We start from the raw sequence: 18985 nt of genomic DNA, 5'->3' as shown, positions 1-18985 counted from the left end.
CTGTTTTTTAAAGAGGTTGTATTTATTCTGAATACAACGTAACGTTCTTACCACATAGCTGTGATTTACTGTAAATGCAACTGAAAGAAATGATATAGCTATAGAAATAAGTCCAACTCAAGTGTAAATTGAAAAAAGTCCAGGGATTTTAGAAAACTAAGTGAGACCTTTTTACATTGTGATTAACAAGGGTCAAAGGAAAGGGTCCCAAGTTGCACTGGGGAGGTTTAGACCGGATATCAGGAAGAACTTTTTCATGGAAAGGTTAGTCAAGCATCAACACAGGTGCCCAGGGAAGTGGAAGAGCCCCCATCCCTGGAGATATTTAAGAGACATATGGACGTGGTGCATGGGACATGGTTTAATGGTGGGACTTGTTGACCTTGAAGGTCTTTTCCAACCTCAACGACTCTGATTCTACATTCCATATTCAAAACATCATTATCTAACTATTCCATAAAAAATATAACTCAAATTTAGGTTTTAAACACATAGGCATACCTCTGATGTCAGCCTGTTGGATACAGTGTTTTCTAAAGCAGAAGAACAGTACAACTGAAGAGTGCTCAACACTGGTAAAGACTGAGACACAGTGAGTGTGGAAAGTCTTAAAGGTCCAATAGCTATTCGTGATGTTTGCTTTAAGTACTTTATAACATTTCTGAAATAGAAGTTATTGGAGCAGTTATTTTCATTAGACTATTTAAGAGAAAATTGTACCAAAAATATTGAATACAAAAGCAAATTCAACATCTTAATTTGAATGATGAGGAAAGCCTGCAAAATCATGCACAAGTTACAATATAATACTAGTATTTAACTGACAATAAGCAGAACTCAAAGAGCTAACAATCTCCAAGTTAAAGATCAATTTATGTCCCTCAGCCTAAGCTAGAAACAAACAATACCATAGATGAAGTACAAAGCAGCATATGTTTTTCACGAAGTTATGTTTAACAAACCAGAACAGCTTTTTACCGTATCTTACATTCATAGCCCAGCACATTTTAACCTACTCAGATATTGACTGCCACTTTTGCTCCTGTTCTATGTGGTTTACAGCTGTTGCCAGACATACTGAACTTCTCAAAAGTTGTACTTCGACTGCTTTTTGAAGTTCTCTTGGGTCAGGACTTAGCATATTAGGAAGGAGCTTCTTCATGTCTACAAAGAGATTAAAGAATTGGAAACAACCAGTACTGCCAAATGTTGCAGTTTAAAAATGCATTTTTGAAAGCAGGGAACTTTGGAAATAAACTATTTTTATGTGTATATATTCATATTCATTGGTGACACGTTACTTAAAACACATTAACTCCAGAGAACACAGATCTAAAAAGAAAAAAACAACGTTGTGACGTTTAGAATTACCATTGCCAATCATTTTGAAGCTTGATTCATAAAGGTTACAGGTCAGTCCACTGAACAGAGCAAACTGCATTCAAAAGTTTCAGTTTGTCATTTATACATATGCGTGTGAAAAAAAATATTTATTTGAAGTAATATACCTATTTTTTCTTTGGATCCTCCTGCAAGTAGGTTGATATTTTCTCCTGGCAATAATTCTAGTTGTTCAGTACATTCAGCAAGTTCTCCAGACTCAAAGCTGCTCAGAGATCTGCAATTCAATGTTTATAGGCTTATTTTCACATTTCTTTCTTCATTCCAGAAGCTTAATAACTTACATTCAAACAACAGAAAATAAGGACTCAAATGAAAACCCTGAAGTTTTAACAGAGCCTAAGTGACCAATTCTAAGCAAAAATCCAGGTTTTGCAAAATGAAAGGCAATAATACTGCACAAAATGGTTAGATTTTCTATCTAAATGAATGGAAGAATATCCTCTCCAGCTAAGCAGCTTTTCATGTTATCATACTATATATACTACTCTTCAGGAAGGAAAGGAAAGTCTAACTGTGCAAGACTTTTAAAGACAAAAACTTTTCCTTTATGCATAGTAAAGTTAGTTTTAGGATAGAATGTTATGATTTTAACTCTTGAGTTTACATTAAGCTGAAATTGCAGAAATAGTGCAATATTGTACGTATTTTTACACTTAATTGTATTATCTTTCAAAAGCTGTACCATGACACTTATTTTTAAAAATTGAGTTGTACGAAGGGATTCATTTTCTGCCAGTAGAAGTAGATTAAGTTTGCTAACTTTTACTTCCAATTGAGATGTTTTTCTTACACAATAAAAAAACCTCAACAGTCAGAAAGCCACAGCAACTATTCATAATAATAACAAGCCATACAGATAAGCATATTTTTCCCTCCTAAGGATACCTTTTTTTCTTATCATAACTCTGTTTCAATGACACCACTTCTAAAAGCCACAAAAACTTAAGTATTTCAGTAATCTAAGTTACAGTTAAATAAATTGATTGCATTCTTACTTTATATAGTTAAAATCTGCTTTCAGATTTATTGAGGTATTACTAGTGCTTTTCTTCATTTCATGGACCATATTTTGCCATTCCTGAACAGCAGACCAATCAGCAATGGAAATGTAACATTCACATGCTTTGTTACCCAAATAATTTATAACTTCAGGTGAAGAGTCACTTGGCTTAGTCAGAACAGTTTTTCGACTTTCTCCTGCGGAAAAAATATATTTGAGAGTATGTAACATTTTAAAGTATATAGCAAAAATTAATTTTATTATTTAAATGCAATTTCCAAATCTTTTCCTTGAGAAATGCACTTTTACTTAATGTTACCTAAGAGTTAAATATAAGAGGAGCAAGAATGGTTGGTTTTTGTATTCTTTTTTAAACATATAGAAAATTTTCAAAGGAGGTTTTGGAAAACTTCAGTCCATATCCCCAAAAAAGTTTCAAAACAGGAAAACAGAACTAAATTAGGAACAAAGAATGCCTCTTCTCAAAGATGAAACAGAATACTGAAGCAAAGTCTCAGTTTGAAAAACCCTTAATAAGTAGCACAGCTATAAGATTATGTCATAAATACTGTCTTAAATTATGATGATCTGAATAATTTGGAATTAAGCTACAAAAATACAAAATATTTTATTTATTACTTTTAATTTCATTCAGCTAGACATCTGTATTGCAAAGCCTCATGTATAGATATGTTTCAATGGAATTAAGTAGTTAACCTTAACTGCAGACAGAAGCAGTTCTTCAGATTTAAGAATTCAATGCTATAATTACTACATCTATACTGATGAATGTTCTACTTCTACTTTTATATACATACTTTTCAAAAGAAACCAATAAATACTCACCATTCAAGGAATGCTTTGGGCTGGCATTGTTCACACTATTTGAATTGGCCAACTTAAGAACAGTTTTGTCAAAGCCTGTTATGCAGCAATCCATTCCTGTCATGGCACACAGGTGCTCCTGGTATTCCACAGTTGCTTTTTCGAACCTTAAGTGATTTAATATTTTAGTTAGCGTTTTACAGGATCGGTTTTCTTCTCTGGTAAACTGAGTATATTTTGAGCATTTCTTTACCCAAAATAATGTGTCACCTTTAGCAAAAGAAAGTTTGATTAACATAGAATACAAGTTTGTGAGTTGAATTTCCAGGTTTTAAGAGAGGATAAAAGCTTTTCCATTCAGATTTAATGCCAACTTCAAACTAAATACAGGCTGAAGGAGATGCACACATTAAATTTGACTATCACACCTTCTACCCAAATGAATGTGAGTTAAATATTATTTAATAGAGGATTGTAAAATTGGGTCTAGGACAACAATTCATATCTTAAATTTGACATTTCTGAGAAACTCCTCATGTATTATTACAAACCTGCATATTATTTTAAGGAAGTTTATTTTAAGAAAGTGTATGAAGATTTTAAGAAAGCTTACAAAGACAGGAAAAAAAATACTAAAACTTCAGGTGTTAGCAGTTTGCTGCTAAATAATTAAACAGGTATTTTTTTCATTTCACACAGGAGACAGTATACATTGCTTTAAAGAGATAACACAATTTAGGTATATACTGTCTTGAACACTGACCCACCTATTTTCATCTGCAGCCAGAGATTCTACTTTAACAGACGTAGAAGCCACTTTTTCAAAACAAACCTAAAAGTGTAAAGCAACTCCCTCTTGGCAAACTGTCAATCAGATCTTGCCATGCGCCAGAAAGTTCAACAAGCAATATATACATTAACAATATTTTGCAATGGAAAAAAAAAAAAAAAAAAAAGAATAGTATTGCTATGTGCAAGAAACTAAGAAAAAAGTTTATGGAAATTATCAGGACTTGAGCATAAATGATGTTCATAAACTCTAAAAACCAATTCATTAGATATCTCTGAAAAACCCTGTGACATGGAAACTGTATTGATTCATACCACGATTTAAAAGATTCAGAAGTATGGATTAAGCGTAAGAAAAAGTCCAAATTTGTAACATCCAAATATCTAGAAGAAAGACTTACCGCCCTTCTGCTTGTTGAGCTACAGAATTGATCCAGGCAAGACTCTTCCCAACTACAGCAGAAGACCAGACAGCTATACCCTGAATAGCTTCAGGACAGTGAAGTTCACATAATGCTTCTACCAGCATCATAATGGTCACTTCCAATTCATTTCCCTAAAACAAATACAAAAAATCTTTAACAAATCTTATATGGAGTAAGAGTTATATGTGTAGTTAAACGCTTGGAAATGGTAAGGCAGTACTTCACTACAGAGGCATATAATGAAGTATTCTGTGTATCCATCCATTACCCTGCTTTTGGAAAAGCACAGATACTCAAGGAAGAGTTTGTGCTATGAATTCCCAGCCAGCATGTCAATAGTTAGCAATCACTGTATGGTGGGTGGTCTACTGCTATATAGAAACAAATACAAGAATTCATAAAGCAGCAGGAAGGTAATTAACAGCAAGTCTTGTTAAAGTATTTAAGCAGATCAAGTCATGTACTGTAGGAACTATTCAACTTTTTAAAAACACTTAACCACTTTATTCCCTCCTCCCACCCCTGCACTTATCTACTGCTTACTTCATATAGGAAAAATTCCCTCATGATATATCCCCATCCTGCTCAGAGGAGCAAGTCTAAAACACTACCACAAGGCTCCTCACACTAATACAAGAGCATCAAGCAGAACTTTCTGCTTAAACAGGAACCACCCATTTCAAATTCAATGAACTATATCATTCATTCATGTGAAGTATTTGACCAAATGCACACAGTACACCCGAATCTCCAACCTACATTATCACCTAAACGCAGAAATCTGTCAGTACAGAAGCATGAGTTTAAAATGTTGCTTTAGTGTAAATATTAAACCAGATGTTTTGTAAGAGATTCTTAACTGATTACCTCAGCTTAGTTTTTATAATATAGTGACAATCTACAAGATTTGAAAAAGACAGTACCTGAGATAGACTGTTATTAGTTTTCATTTCTGTGAGTAAATCAAAACCATGTCTGACTGTCACAGCAGGCTGGCCAGCCAGCAATCCAACTCTCATGATAGAAAGTCTAATCCGTGTCAGCCAATCTTGGCATGTCTGGCGATTAGTATAAAAGAATGTCCTGATAACCTTTTAAAAAAACAGGAAAAATGTAACAAATTTTACAATACTGTTCGTGTGTATGAATCAAAATAATTACATTAAGTACTTGATATTTATAAACACCAAAGTCATAACAGGTTTTGCTGCTGTGATTGACTTTTCAACTGAGGGGTGAAGAAACAGATCAAGTTCTGCATTTTGAATTTTTTGATACAGGCATTCTGAAATCTTGCACAGCATGCAACTGGCCAGGCATATTAGCAAGCTAAAAATCTTGAAGTGAACTAACTATAAATTATATTTTACTGTCACACTGAAGTCTGGTAATTAACTGATTTCAACAGTGAAGAATGTTTCGCAGATAAAACTACATAAAAATGTATGCTGTGTATAAATACTTCAAATGACAATCTGGTCTCAAATAATTGTTTCTTTATACTGCTGATAACCTACAAGTTAGAGGTACTACAGAATTGCTAACTATTGTACCTCTATGCAAGTTGATGCTTCAGAAATAAGTCCTGCTTTCACGTGCTTTCTCAGAATAAAGCCAGACAAATTAAGAGTCTCCAACTTTCATTAGAAGCTATTCTTCTCCTTTAATTAGAGCATGAGATTAAATGCTAGGAAACAGAGCTTAACTGCAGCATCCAAAAAGTTCCACAGTTAAGACCTGGACAACCCTGAAAACACTGTTCATCCAATAGAATGTTTCAAGTAACGTCAGCACTGTAAGACGAACCTTGGGTGGAGAAGTGAGAGCATTGGCACATCCTTCATATGCATTGTACATCAGTTTTTCCAAATTCTCCAGATACTGTAGAAGGAGAACAAGCCGAAGCTGGTTGCTGCTGTGTCCTTCATCATTGTCTGCAGTAGTCCACTGGCTAACATCTTGATCTGGGTTTAATGTATGGGCTGCAAGGCTCCTAATAATACCTATGTATTTTTACCAAAACATGGAAAAAAATTACCAAATACACTTTAGAATTGCTATCTTGTGACACACTTAGAGTAAATCTCTCAAAAATTAATAGTACGTATGGAACTGCTATTCTGGTGTTGCATCTCTTGATATGTCAGACAAATACATGCTAAAATCTACAATCACTGAAAAAATAAAGCCACTGTGCTTCTTGCCTTGGACATTAAGTTCTTTACCTGCACAATCTCTTACATAAAAATAAATTCCATGAAAATAAGCTATATTCTTTACATTACCTTCAATTGTTTGAAATGTATCTTGGGCTCTACCCAGAGGAGTTCGTAACTTCGAAAGAACAGTGAACTGAGCTGCCTCCCAGACAGCCCATTGCCAAAGAACAGCATCAGTCTTCAGTAGATTACGAGGGATTGTTGGTTGATCTCGCTTATCTAGCCTTTGACAGCTGTAGAACAGCCTTTCTAACCAGTTATCTTTCCTGAAAAAAAAAAATACCACTACATAAACAGAATTTCATACAAGATCGTAATGTACACAGATCACCTATCTATTGTATCAAAATCTCTCACAAGATTGTTTTCAGCAGCCATGTACATAACGCAAATATTTACAGAGTTGTATATTGCGGGTATTTATAAATACTTAAAGAGAAAGGTAAAGAACTGAAAGTAAAGCAATGTAACTTGTAAAATAGTTATAAAATTAAAAGTAGATACAGTTTGGAATTCTTCACTATCAATTCAACATCGATGAATTTCAGTTTTAAAATAAGTTCTTACCCAGTTCGATGAGAGCTTCCATACAAGATAAAACTAATGACATCAGAGAAATCCTGTGGATGGAATGTGTTACTTGGAGCTTTGCTCATGTGACTTCTTATAGCCAAAGAAATTTCTTGTATTTCTGTGTGGGTACGGTTACTGCAGGAAGAGGGGAAAAACAAGTCATGTTATTGAATAAATCAGAAACAAAGCTATGCAAAAGAAGATATATATCTATATATATATGCTTATATAATGACTGGAAATAAGTATACTCTTTGGTGATAAGACAAAGTGCTTTAAGAGTTCAGGTCTTTGAGACAGACTGCAGGGCATTGCATTGCTGAAGCTCTAAATAACACAGACCTTAGAAGTATTCATATTTGCTGCAAGAAGTATTGTACTGTTTATCAAGTTTGCTAACTACTTTGTGAAGTATCTACTGTTCTTAAATCTGCAACACAGTAAGAGAGACATTCAGACGTCCTGTTACGCTTTTTGATTTTAAATTAGGAAAATATGGTAACATCCACCTGGCATTTTTCAGATAAATTTCAGGGAAGAAACCAAACCATTCTCTATATTGAAGCTAATCTGAACAACTTACCTCAACACCACATCTAAAGGAATTGACTTCAGAAGTTTTCCAAAAGTTTGCCTTACACGAGCACCACTATGTACTAGTTGAACACGACACACATCAACACATCTGCATCACCAAAAAGGGAAAGAAAAAGGTCATAACATTTCCATTAACAGTATAATTCAAATCATATACATAATTATGTGACATTACCTTTGTAAAAGGTCATCTGGTAGGGATGAAGACAGGGCGTGGAGGCTACTACATGCTTGAAGACAAATATTCACATCTTCCAAAAGTGCTGAATGAAGGAATTAAAAGGAAAATCTCACTTGGCTTGAATTAGATAATTTACTCACAACTCTGGTAGTAGAGGAGCATCTCAACAGTTTTACAGGGCAGCTAGTATAGACACAGGCCTTACGCTTTATTTTTATTTTGATTTAGTTGACTGGTTTTACTGTATCAGGTAAATACTTAATAACAGAAAGTCACTTGTCTTACATGTTACTTATGTGGCCTTTTCTGACCAATGACAAGATTAATTTCCTTATGGCCTCCATACACTGGCATTATACATAATATATTTTCAGTAAGAAGAAACTAAGGTCAAGTTAGTTAACCCCTAGCCTTGGGAAGTTATTGCTCTTGCTACTACTATAGGAACAAATGCTTTTGGTAGAAGCTGTCTACTTCCAGGTTATTTTGATATCCAGAACAATGTAACAAGTTATAGAAGTGTTCCACTGCTTTTGATTGAGTAATACAAAATCTTACTTGCAGGAATTGGCACATCAGTGATGGTTTTGGAGATTAACATCACAATCACAAAGTATTATTTTAAGAAAATAATCGCTTGCCTAAATAATAGGTAGGGATGCGTTTGAGAAAAAGGACAGAAGGAGAGTGTAAGTTTTTGTGCCACACAAACCAGAGCTACCCATAAAATTAATCATATAATCACAGTCACTTATGTACGTAACCATGCCATAGAAAAGACAGTTAACAAATAGAAGTTTGTTCTATCTTACTGTTTGCTAAAAGTCCTTTACAAAACTTATGGAAAGATGGGAGAGAGAATAAAGGTGCGTATGTGTCTGATTTTTTCATCAGAACAGCCACTTCCAAAGCCCATGTCATTAGTAGTTTCCTACAAAAAAAAGGAAATGTATTAGTCGCCCTGTGCAGTTCCAGAAAGCTATCTTTCAATATAACTGAAATTACATTTCAGGTTACAGATCAGCATCATAGCATAGCTCTTGTTTTTTAAACAAAAGGTTTTGTAACATCGAAAATGTCCTTATATTCCACATCATCTTGGTAATACAGGTTTGCAGTTATTGTATAAGGGTTCAATTAGCAAAAACCTCCTTTCAGTAAAGTTTGACGGCTCTGCTTTTAATATATAATCTTATAATAGTTTCCATTTTCATAATTTTTGTAAATAAAAGTGAGCAATTATTTCCACCCCTGCCCCCCCCCCCCCCAAATATTGTTATTTGTGGTTTCATAAGAAATACATACTTCACTGGTTAAAGTCACCCTAAGCTTTACGGAGAAAAATAAGACCTATTTTCTGAGTTAAGATATTCTATTGATAAAAACACCTACTGATTAATAAGAAAATGATAGTTACCTGGTATCTTGAGTAAGGTTATCCTTCTTAAGCAGTAGCCCCAAAAGGTTTAGTATGATTGAGAAATGTTTTTTTGTTGCTGTGGTTACAGTACTTATAACTGCTCCATCAAACAGAGAGGGAGAGGAAGAACTGAGGCTACTGGATATGAAATGGTCATGCCTGGATGGCAAAGAAAAAAAAATAAGAAACAGAAGGAATATTTCCTTTAAAAGTATAAGAGAAAAAGAAAGTTGCAAAAGTTTTACAGACACATGGCACTATAAGGACATTATGTCAAAACTCAAGTATTTTGATGCCTGGACTAAAAGAACAAAGCTATAGTTTTACATCAGTCCATGCAGTCCAATAACCTGGTTGGAATGGTGGCTGATATCAAATGCGGAGTGAAGAGTCACCCAAACCGAAATATGTACAAAGTAATTTCAGAACTAGTGTAATTCTTTTAGTTTTGACAACATTAACAAGGTCCAAAGTGTATTTAAATCTGCTGCTTGCTTTTCATCGCCCCTCCTAGATCTCACAGTAAGCACAGTAGTAACTAATCTTTCTTTATTCACATTCATCAAAGTTCTCCCTAAGTTATCTGTATTCAAACCCAAGACTCTTAATCCCCACTTTGAATAGTGTCAAATTTTAAGCCAGGATACACTATCTTGGCATTTATCTACAAATTATGAAAGTAAAAATTGATTAGGCTAGTTTGGGAAAAACCTTAATGGCAATATAGTCTCTTAAATTTATCCACCCAACAATATATTCCATTCAAATAAGTCCATCCTAGTCCTCTTAAAATACTTATGAATTATTAGTCTTCACACCTGGAACAATGCGAATATAACGTATACAGTACTGCATACTGGACAGCAGGAAAATGAACTGCTATGTCACCATGAACAATCATCAGATTTTTACTCAGTAGTGCAAACACAGTTGGTGAAAGGGCCCACATCTGTAAGAAAAAATGCAACATAAGCACAGAAAATAATAATTAGGATCTATTTTAAATGGTAGCTTCCATACTGTTAAACATTGTATTTTATTTATAAAATACTATTTTCTGTGACAATAGCTCCATTAATTTCATAATCTTATCTGTTTAAAAAAGGGGAAATAAAGTAATCACAATCTGTTAAAAGCAAATTGTTTTTATTTGGAATAACCTGTAACATATTTTCACATGGCTGATATACTACCAGCAGACACACTGAAGCTGATTTTATCTGTCTCACTTTTCACAAAGTAGACTTACTCTGACAATATTATAATCAATTCACGAATAACCCTGGTAAGACACTCTTCCCTAGAAACTATTTTTCATTATGCACAAACTAGATATAAAAACCACCTGTTCCATTCCCTCTAGGTTGTAATTCTGGAAGTCTTTTTCTATAATATATTAGGAAACAAATACAATCATTTTAATTATACGTACATACTACTCATGAAATGTATTATATTTTAAGTTAAAGTGAACTTGTGCAAGAAGTGTTAAAAACAATCTGTACAGTTTTTACTCACCCCAATTAATGAATTTTTAGCATTTCCAATAGTACTTAGGGCACTGAGGTCAAATATAACAACAAACTTTGCATTATCCACACTGAATACATGCTTCTTGAAAGACTCATGCTGGATTTCAGAACAGGCCTCGGGAAGATGTAAACTATAGAGAAGACTATTTAGGGCACAGGTCATTTCTCCTAGAATCAACCTGTAAGCAGTCTCCAAAACAGGAATGTTCTTCAGGCTCAGTACTGCTTGATATACAGCAAGGGCTGCTGCAACAACCTTGGGAGCATAAAATAAAGAAACAACTGATTAGTCTGAAATTATGTCCTGGTTTCAGCTAGAATAGTTTTTTCCTTGTAGTAGCTGGTATGGTGATGTGTTTTGGGTTTAGGATTAGAATAGTGTTGATAACACACTGATGTTTTAATTGTTGCAGAGCAGTGCTTACACCAAGCTGAGGACTTTTCAGCTTCTCATACTTCCCTGCCAGCAAGGAGGCTGGAGGTGCATAAGAGTTTGAAGGGCACAGAACTAGGACAGCTGATCGAAACTGGCCATTGGGATACTCCATACCATGCAATGTCATGCTGAGCAATTACATGGGGTGGCTAGCTAGTGGGGGGAGTGGGGACTGCTGCTTGGGAAAGGGCTGGGCATCGGTCAGCAGGCAGTGAGCAATTGCATTGTACATCACTTGTTCTGTCCTATTAAACTCTTTATCTCAACCAACAAGCTTTTTTTTTTTTTTTCCCCAATTCTCTCTCCTATCTCACTGGGAGGGCAGGGGATGGTGAACAAACAGCTAAGCACCCTGCCAGGTTAAACCATAACAAATCATAAAATATATTAATTGCCAACACTGAATTAAAAGCTGTGGTTCTTTATCTATGAATAGCCTAGTCTGGTACTCGCACCTATCTTCATCTCTCTGTAATTAAGTACTACTCACTCACTCACAGAATGTGTGGATAGCTTTCTAGACCACCCACATAGTGCACATCAAGTATGAATGCCACATTAACTACAGACCTCTCTATCTGGTATGACAGTAAACTTACCAATTCCTTATCAAATCTAAATGCCAAAAGCAAGAACTAGCTACATCTGCTTTCTCATAGCTTAAGATGAATAGAATTTTCCAGCTTAAAAAAATATATTTTAACAAATACACAAAGACTGTTGCAATACATCCATAAAGTCACCCTTACCTCTTTCTCCTTATGATAACGAAGTACAAGTAGTTTAGACTCTGGTATAAATAATTTCTCTACAAACGAAGATGGTAGCTTTGTATTTATTTGTTCCACAATCTGGAGATAAAACACAAAATACTTTTAACTATCCAATTTTTTTTATTACAACAGATTATTAAATATGAATCAAAATACTGTTTTTCTAGCCTCTATATATTTAAAAATATATATATAGCCTCTATATATTTAGAAAATATAAAATATAATATCTGCTATATTTAGAAAAAGGCTTCCCAGTAACACAAGTATTTTGTATTTGCTTTCCAAAATGCACATGCAGAGAATTACTTTCAGGCTTTAATGTGACAGCTAAGAGAGAAAATTGCTTGATTAACCTGCATCCATATGGGCTTTCAAAAACTATGGCCTACTTTTAAGAGCTATGTTTTGATTTCTCAGGTCACGGCATAAGCAGATATACAGTAGATAAATATAACATATTAGCACTAAGGTTCTGAAATTCATCAGATGGCGGTAGCAACTGCAGAGACCGACAGTCAAGCAAGGCAGAGGATAAAAGCTCTCATGCTAAAAACTAAAAGCCATGTTAACAACCCAATAGCATAAACAAGATGGCAGCATAAGCTATACAGTAAAGAATTAAAACAGAGGAATTTCTTGCCTGTGGTCAGGAAAATAAGAGTTTTATATATTTTATATATTAAAATTATATATATATATATATATATGAATATATAAAACAACATACGCAAAAAACATTTTGCTTAAAAAATAACATTTTCCAATGAGAAAACAGTAATAATAATAAATAAGTACAAACCAATGTCAACAGATTCAGGACTGAAATGATATAATCAGTGCCACACGTCTGACAATTTTCCATTTGATCTAATCCATATGTGATAACCATGTCACAGTGTATAGTCATACTTGGATCTAGACTTCCAAGTAAAACACCAACACATTCATTGGCAGCTGTGAGTACTGCTTCAGAGAAGAACACTTGGTTTGCTGCAGTTACACATCTCATTACTCTGTACAGAACCTGGAAAATTAAAAAGAAAACACCTAAATTAAGATCAATTTTTTAAAAAAGTAACTGCTTGCTATTTAATTATACTGAACTTCCATTTGATATCCTATCCCATAATATCTGTGGCAATGTATACTCTGTCAAAAAAATATTCTGAATAACATACATCATGACGTTACACTCCAAGCGTGTAAGAAAATAAATGTACCTTTGACTGCTTGATTTCTTACTCAGTTAAGGGCTTAGATAGACTTTCTTGCATCACCAGAATCCTCTGCAGATTAAGACAAGTTACATAACTGTCTTGGCTTTAACTGGGAAATCCATACCATTATTTATCAGAGAAGTTTTTCTGTCCCTAACAGAACTCTGTAGCGGAATATATTCCAATTGTGCAGCTCATCCAACAACAGCAAAAAGATACTTTAACTTTGTTTAATCTATTTGGAAGTCATTTACCCCCTCTACAGGTCCTGTTACAGAAGTCTAGCAGTGACTTTTCACATTGTACAGAATCTTGTAGAATAATGAAAACTCAATAGAAGTTCTCTCTCGAACAAAAGGACTTTGCTGTTGTATTTAGCTTAGATACAATTTCAGCATGAATAAAGTAAAAAAACTACATTTTATAAATCACACAATTTGAATTTCAATAAATGGCAACAGTATGGTTACAAAGAGAACACAGACATGAACCCTGCTGCATAAAATCAAAATGCCTACAAAAAAATTGTTTGTTTCTGCTACATATGATTCCAATACGCCACTGTCACAATGTATGCCTTAATGTTTAAAACAATTCCCACAGCCTATTTTTTCAAGGAAATGCATTTGCTCAAAGCTGAGAATACACATTTATCAACTATCAAACATGTACACAACCTAAATAAATTCAACAGTAAAAAAACCTGTCATTATATGGTGATAAATCATGTTAGCAACAAAGAAAAACAAAAGCTTGAATTCTTACATCAGTTACATATGCTTCCGTAATTGGAGGTCCTCTAATTGGGCTGAAGCGTTCCCCAATACTCCTCACCACAGTACTGAACACCCGAAGAAGCGCAGCCAGTTTAGGCAGGGACACTGAAGGAGGAGGAATATCTTCATCTACTGATTCCCCGGAAGCCACATGGCTGAGGTCCTACATTGCATATGTTTTATATATCAGTATACGTAATTAGCAGTTATAAATACATATAATTATTTTTAATCACAATTTTTGATTTTTTATATGTCTATTTCCCAGACATATTATAGATATTACACAGTGGTAGATGTATTTAGCCAACATATCTAACTTCACAAAGACAGGATAGAGGCACACCAAGATTAGTAAGTCACTGAACACAAATTCTGTTCAGCAGTTTAGCTGCTGCAACAGAGTACTCTTAGACTGTCTTGTAAATGAAAGCAGAGGTTTATTTACAAGCCACTGTGGCACATTCTGCTACAGCAGTTGCCTGCACAGTTTTACCACTCTCCCAGACAATTCCCAGCTACAGGCTGGCATCAGGATGTTTGAGAGGCCATTCCCAATACACTATTTACGTGCAGCTACCTTCATCTGGAGAAGGAGTTTACTACCAGGCTATCTCATGCCAGCTGGCAACAGTGCTGGGAACCTTCCCAGAAGTGCTGATCTCATTACAACAAATATTGTCTACCCCTCTGCAAAATAAAACACACTAGCTTGAGCCACCTTCTCTGTGATTTAAGTTAACACGTTACCTTAAGGCTCTTCTACAAGTAATATGCACATTGTCCAGTTCAGTGGACAAGCTGATAAGCACTGACTTACCGTGCTAACTTAATAAGCTAAAGGCTAAGTGCACATATAAGTACACTAGAAGAACTGAATGATTTATTCCGCTTTTAGTGAAACAGACTGCGTAGGAAGTACAATCTTACCCATAGAATCTGCAGGTAAAAAACAAGGCAATTTTGATAGCACTTCTGTTAACATATAGACTGTAGCCCAATCTAGTTATAAGCATATATACATGAGAACACATACATTAAGATCCCTTCCAACAGTCTTGGTTTAACGACAGCTTCAAATAAACTCTATGCTGTATTAACAAGCAAAGGTTACAGTGTCATTGCAAAGTATCTTTTAATTTAATATGTTTTAGTTTTCTAACAGGTTTCAAAGCTCCTGCTACATTATTTTCTGCACAATATATTCTTGTTACTTTGTTTAAAAAAGAGGTTTACCATTAACTATGGAAGCATTAAGAATCTCTTTCCCCACCAATAGTCACTTCTTCCAAAAAACTCTGAGGCTGGACAACCAGAAAAAATTACCAAGGTAAGATGGCAAAATGTCTTCACTTTATGTTATTAAAAATAAAACGATTCCTCTTTTGCTAATTACTTTTATATGCCTAGCTCCCCAACCTCATTAGGTAAATGCATATTCTTTATCATAGGCAATTAATAACCTAAGTGTACAGAAACAGCCTCAAGTTGGGCCAGGGGAGGTTTAGATTGGATGTCAGGAATAATTTATTCACAGAAAGTGTTTTGGCATTGGAACAGGCTGCCTGGGGAGGCGGTGGAAGTATTAGTCATCCATGAGCATTCCAGCATTGTCATTCTATACACTTTGAGTATGCTCTGAATTTGATCCTGTTTTCCCCAGAAACATTCTATAATTTCCTTTTCTACAAATGTAATCTATAAGTCACATCTATAGATTTTATTAAAAAAAATACATAATAGTAAACACTGGTGTGTATATACAATAAAGCCTTACTTACCTCAGCATATGCTTCCATATCTTCTAAAAACTGACCCAGGAGTGTGGTAGAAAAAGTAAGATCAGCCACCCAGAAGGGCTCCAAGCTCTGCAGCCACCCTGTATAAAAATACCAGGCCAATTAAAACAGGGGTACAAATTAATATACAAAAACGACATTTTTGTGAAGTACAATATATTTACCACAGCATATTCTGCAGGTGCATCAAAGACAAGCTCATTTTTTCCTAGTTTTTTAGGATTAAGACCTGTAAACCTACTAAAAATTGTTAAGGAGTCACACAAATGAACTAACGTTTACACGTAGGTCTGAATAAACATCCCATTTTTCCATCTACAGCATGAAACGGCAAACACAAGTTTACTAAAACATTAGGAACAAAATGTATCGTTACACAGCCAAAAACTCATTTTGGTTTTGTCAGCTTCCACATCAGTAGGACCCAACCTGTGTAAGTAAACCCATACCTCCTGCAAGCCAGACTGGACATTAGCAACTCTGGACAAACTCACCGGACACCTGTTGCGTCAGCGAAGGTTTCTGAGTGTGATCTATATGCCACCCAACCAGTATGTCCACTGTGTCCTGAAAAGCAGTTTTGGGGAAGGGAAAAAAAAAGGTTGGTTACCCAATATGTTAGTTACAACAGATTTTCTAACTAAGAAAATGAAGAGGACAGATTAAGCTTACCCTAAAATTGGTGCTGAAAATGTGTGGGTAACATCGGGACACCAAAAGTATGCACTTGACACATTTGCACAGTAACTCTGGTGTATCCACATTTTCTAGAATGGACTGCAGGCTGGTCATTACAAGCTAAAAAGTAAAAGCAAAGCAAAGCTATTAGACATTTCACTTCATTAGCACATGTGAAACAGTTACCATGTAAAGACATTGATTTACTCAACATCCAACATTTTTTAGCAAGCTACTTGAAGTCAAACAAACTTCTCAACACTCTTTGCAGGGAGGAAAAGAGTAAAAAGCATCACATATAGGGCTTCAAGAGAACCATTTCAACTGAACATTTGCTTGAGATATGGCATATCCAGACAGACTAAATTCTTTAGCCACAGAACAACTAGGTGTTTCTAAGCTTGTTTCTCCTGCTGAACCTTTCTGGCTCTGGAACTAAAATATTAAACTGGAGCACAGACCTGAATGCAGTTCTACACCCAAAATAAGACCCTAAAGCTAGGAGCATGAGATCAAGTATGCACACATCCTGTTCTGTCCCAGATCCAGAAAAAATTCAACCTAGACACTACAAATAGGAGGTGGCAAATCAAAGCAATTAACACACTAGGCTGTGTGTACCATTCCACTTGTTTGTGTGTTTTTGTTGGTTTTTTATTGTTCTCAACAAGATTCTTCATCTTCAATCTGCAACATACACTAAAAAGTAGCATCAAAATACGTACTAAGACTTGACATTTTCTTCTAACAAAACCAAAGAACTCCATTCAAAGTTCCCTGCCAGTTTTAATTACACTTATGTCAACATAGTATTACTTATTGTTCATCCTAGTTTAAGAGTTAATTCAAGCATTGCACTGGAAAAATCATTAATATTCCTGCTTAAACTTGTAGTCTTACCTGCATTAAAGATGAAAAGGCTTTCTTTTCTCCTACAGTCTCTAGTGCTTTGTAGGTTGCACACAAATAAAGAAGTTTAACTTCATCTTTTGTGGATGAGCTGAATTTGCTAAAAATCCATTTAAAGATCTTCTCAGCCTCATAGCTCAGAGAAGCACAAAGAAGGCCAAGACAGCAAGCTCCTTCCTGTCTCAGTTCTTGAAGCAATTTGCTACTGTATTTTTGGGGAGAGAAAAAAGAAATGTAGAGTCTCCAGACATTAAAACAGAACAGAAGAAACCAAGAACAAATTCAAACATTTTCTCAAGGAGAAAAACAAGCATAAATGAAGTTGCTTCCCTCCTATTTAACTGCTGCAGTGACCATAAAGTTAAAATAAAAACGTGAAATAAATTTTCAATGAAATATTATTTCTATGAAATAAATCAATTTAAATAAAAGAATAAATTGGCCAATCTACTTATAACAAGCTATTCAAGAAAGAAAATTCTTAATACAGAGCTGACCTGGGGTAATTGCACTGAACTCTAAAGACCACACATACCTGAGCTACCTCTTCATATGCTCCTAGTTGATGTATGAATGAGATCAAGTTGTACAAAAACCTTAAATTCAATTTTAAAACTAGATAACCACAGCAGCACAATACTATGCCTAAGCAATTAAATGTAGCTGAGAATTCATGCTACCTACAGCATAAAAGCTACGCATGTACAATAAAATTATCTCAATGAAGCGTACTCTAAACAATCTAACAGTATCATTGGTATGCCTATGAATCTTAACTTTCCTCCATTTCTGTCCCATTACTAATTTTTTGTCACGCCCAAGTAAAGTTAGGGAATTAATTTCTTTTAACCTTCTTGATTTTTTGAAAATCACGAACTTAGTGCCATTACTTTTTTTTTTCTTCTTTAAAACCTCTAAACTGCTTAAATTTTCTAGCTTACCTTTCATTGAGTACATCATGAATGGCAGTCAGGATATTATCCAGTTGTTTAACTAGTACCTATAATATAAGATACATAAAAGCATAAACATCATAATGCTACAATAACCTGCGCAAACTAGGTCCTGTTTACACCCACATTAAAAACACCCCTGGCATTTCTGTTTGCTAATAGAATGCTATGATGCTTTCCATAGCCACTGCAGACTAGCAGGAACTATATTAAGCAATACTGCAATATTATCCTACATGTTGTATTTCATATTTATTTCCAGTCGCCATGAAAATACACTGGCAGCCTGCTATCAAGTCTTGTTCTAAATTTAGTTCTTGTTAATAACATTACATCATAAACGTAAGACTCACCATACAGCTCATCAGGAGTGTCTCCTGAAGACCTGGTCTCCTACATTAATAACCGAGTGTATCAGCAGAATATTTAATTGATCTGATAATAGTCTAGAGTATTAGCATTTCTCCTTAGGCAAC

The 18985-nt window shown here is 34.8% G+C and overlaps 1 protein-coding gene across 3 annotated transcripts in view; it reads right to left on the bottom strand.

Annotated features, from left to right (window-relative positions):
• Window positions 1-18985, bottom strand: part of SMG1 (SMG1 nonsense mediated mRNA decay associated PI3K related kinase) — a 67717-nt gene that overhangs the window by 27739 nt on the left and 20993 nt on the right. For all 3 annotated transcript variants that reach the window (XM_035339134.1, XM_035339133.1, XM_035339135.1), the window contains 24 exons: window positions 18498-18556; window positions 17548-17761; window positions 16642-16767; window positions 16464-16536; window positions 15952-16049; window positions 14160-14333; window positions 12977-13201; window positions 12151-12252; window positions 10952-11221; window positions 10252-10382; window positions 9431-9592; window positions 8826-8944; window positions 8008-8095; window positions 7819-7920; window positions 7230-7370; window positions 6729-6928; window positions 6250-6446; window positions 5367-5534; window positions 4420-4574; window positions 3251-3396; window positions 2400-2601; window positions 1509-1618; window positions 1017-1164; window positions 502-661 (listed from right to left, as the gene is read on the bottom strand). In XM_035339134.1, the coding sequence (XP_035195025.1) occupies window positions 502-661; window positions 1017-1164; window positions 1509-1618; window positions 2400-2601; window positions 3251-3396; window positions 4420-4574; window positions 5367-5534; window positions 6250-6446; window positions 6729-6928; window positions 7230-7370; window positions 7819-7920; window positions 8008-8095; window positions 8826-8944; window positions 9431-9592; window positions 10252-10382; window positions 10952-11221; window positions 12151-12252; window positions 12977-13201; window positions 14160-14333; window positions 15952-16049; window positions 16464-16536; window positions 16642-16767; window positions 17548-17761; window positions 18498-18556 (3570 nt within the window). The remainder of the gene's footprint in view (window positions 1-501; window positions 662-1016; window positions 1165-1508; window positions 1619-2399; window positions 2602-3250; window positions 3397-4419; window positions 4575-5366; window positions 5535-6249; window positions 6447-6728; window positions 6929-7229; window positions 7371-7818; window positions 7921-8007; window positions 8096-8825; window positions 8945-9430; window positions 9593-10251; window positions 10383-10951; window positions 11222-12150; window positions 12253-12976; window positions 13202-14159; window positions 14334-15951; window positions 16050-16463; window positions 16537-16641; window positions 16768-17547; window positions 17762-18497; window positions 18557-18985) is intronic.

Source organism: Oxyura jamaicensis, chromosome 14, assembly GCF_011077185.1.
Source record: "Oxyura jamaicensis isolate SHBP4307 breed ruddy duck chromosome 14, BPBGC_Ojam_1.0, whole genome shotgun sequence".
NCBI classification, from domain to species: domain Eukaryota; kingdom Metazoa; phylum Chordata; class Aves; order Anseriformes; family Anatidae; genus Oxyura; species Oxyura jamaicensis.
Note: the sequence above shows the minus strand (reverse complement) of the source record. Positions and strands in the feature narration are given on the sequence as shown.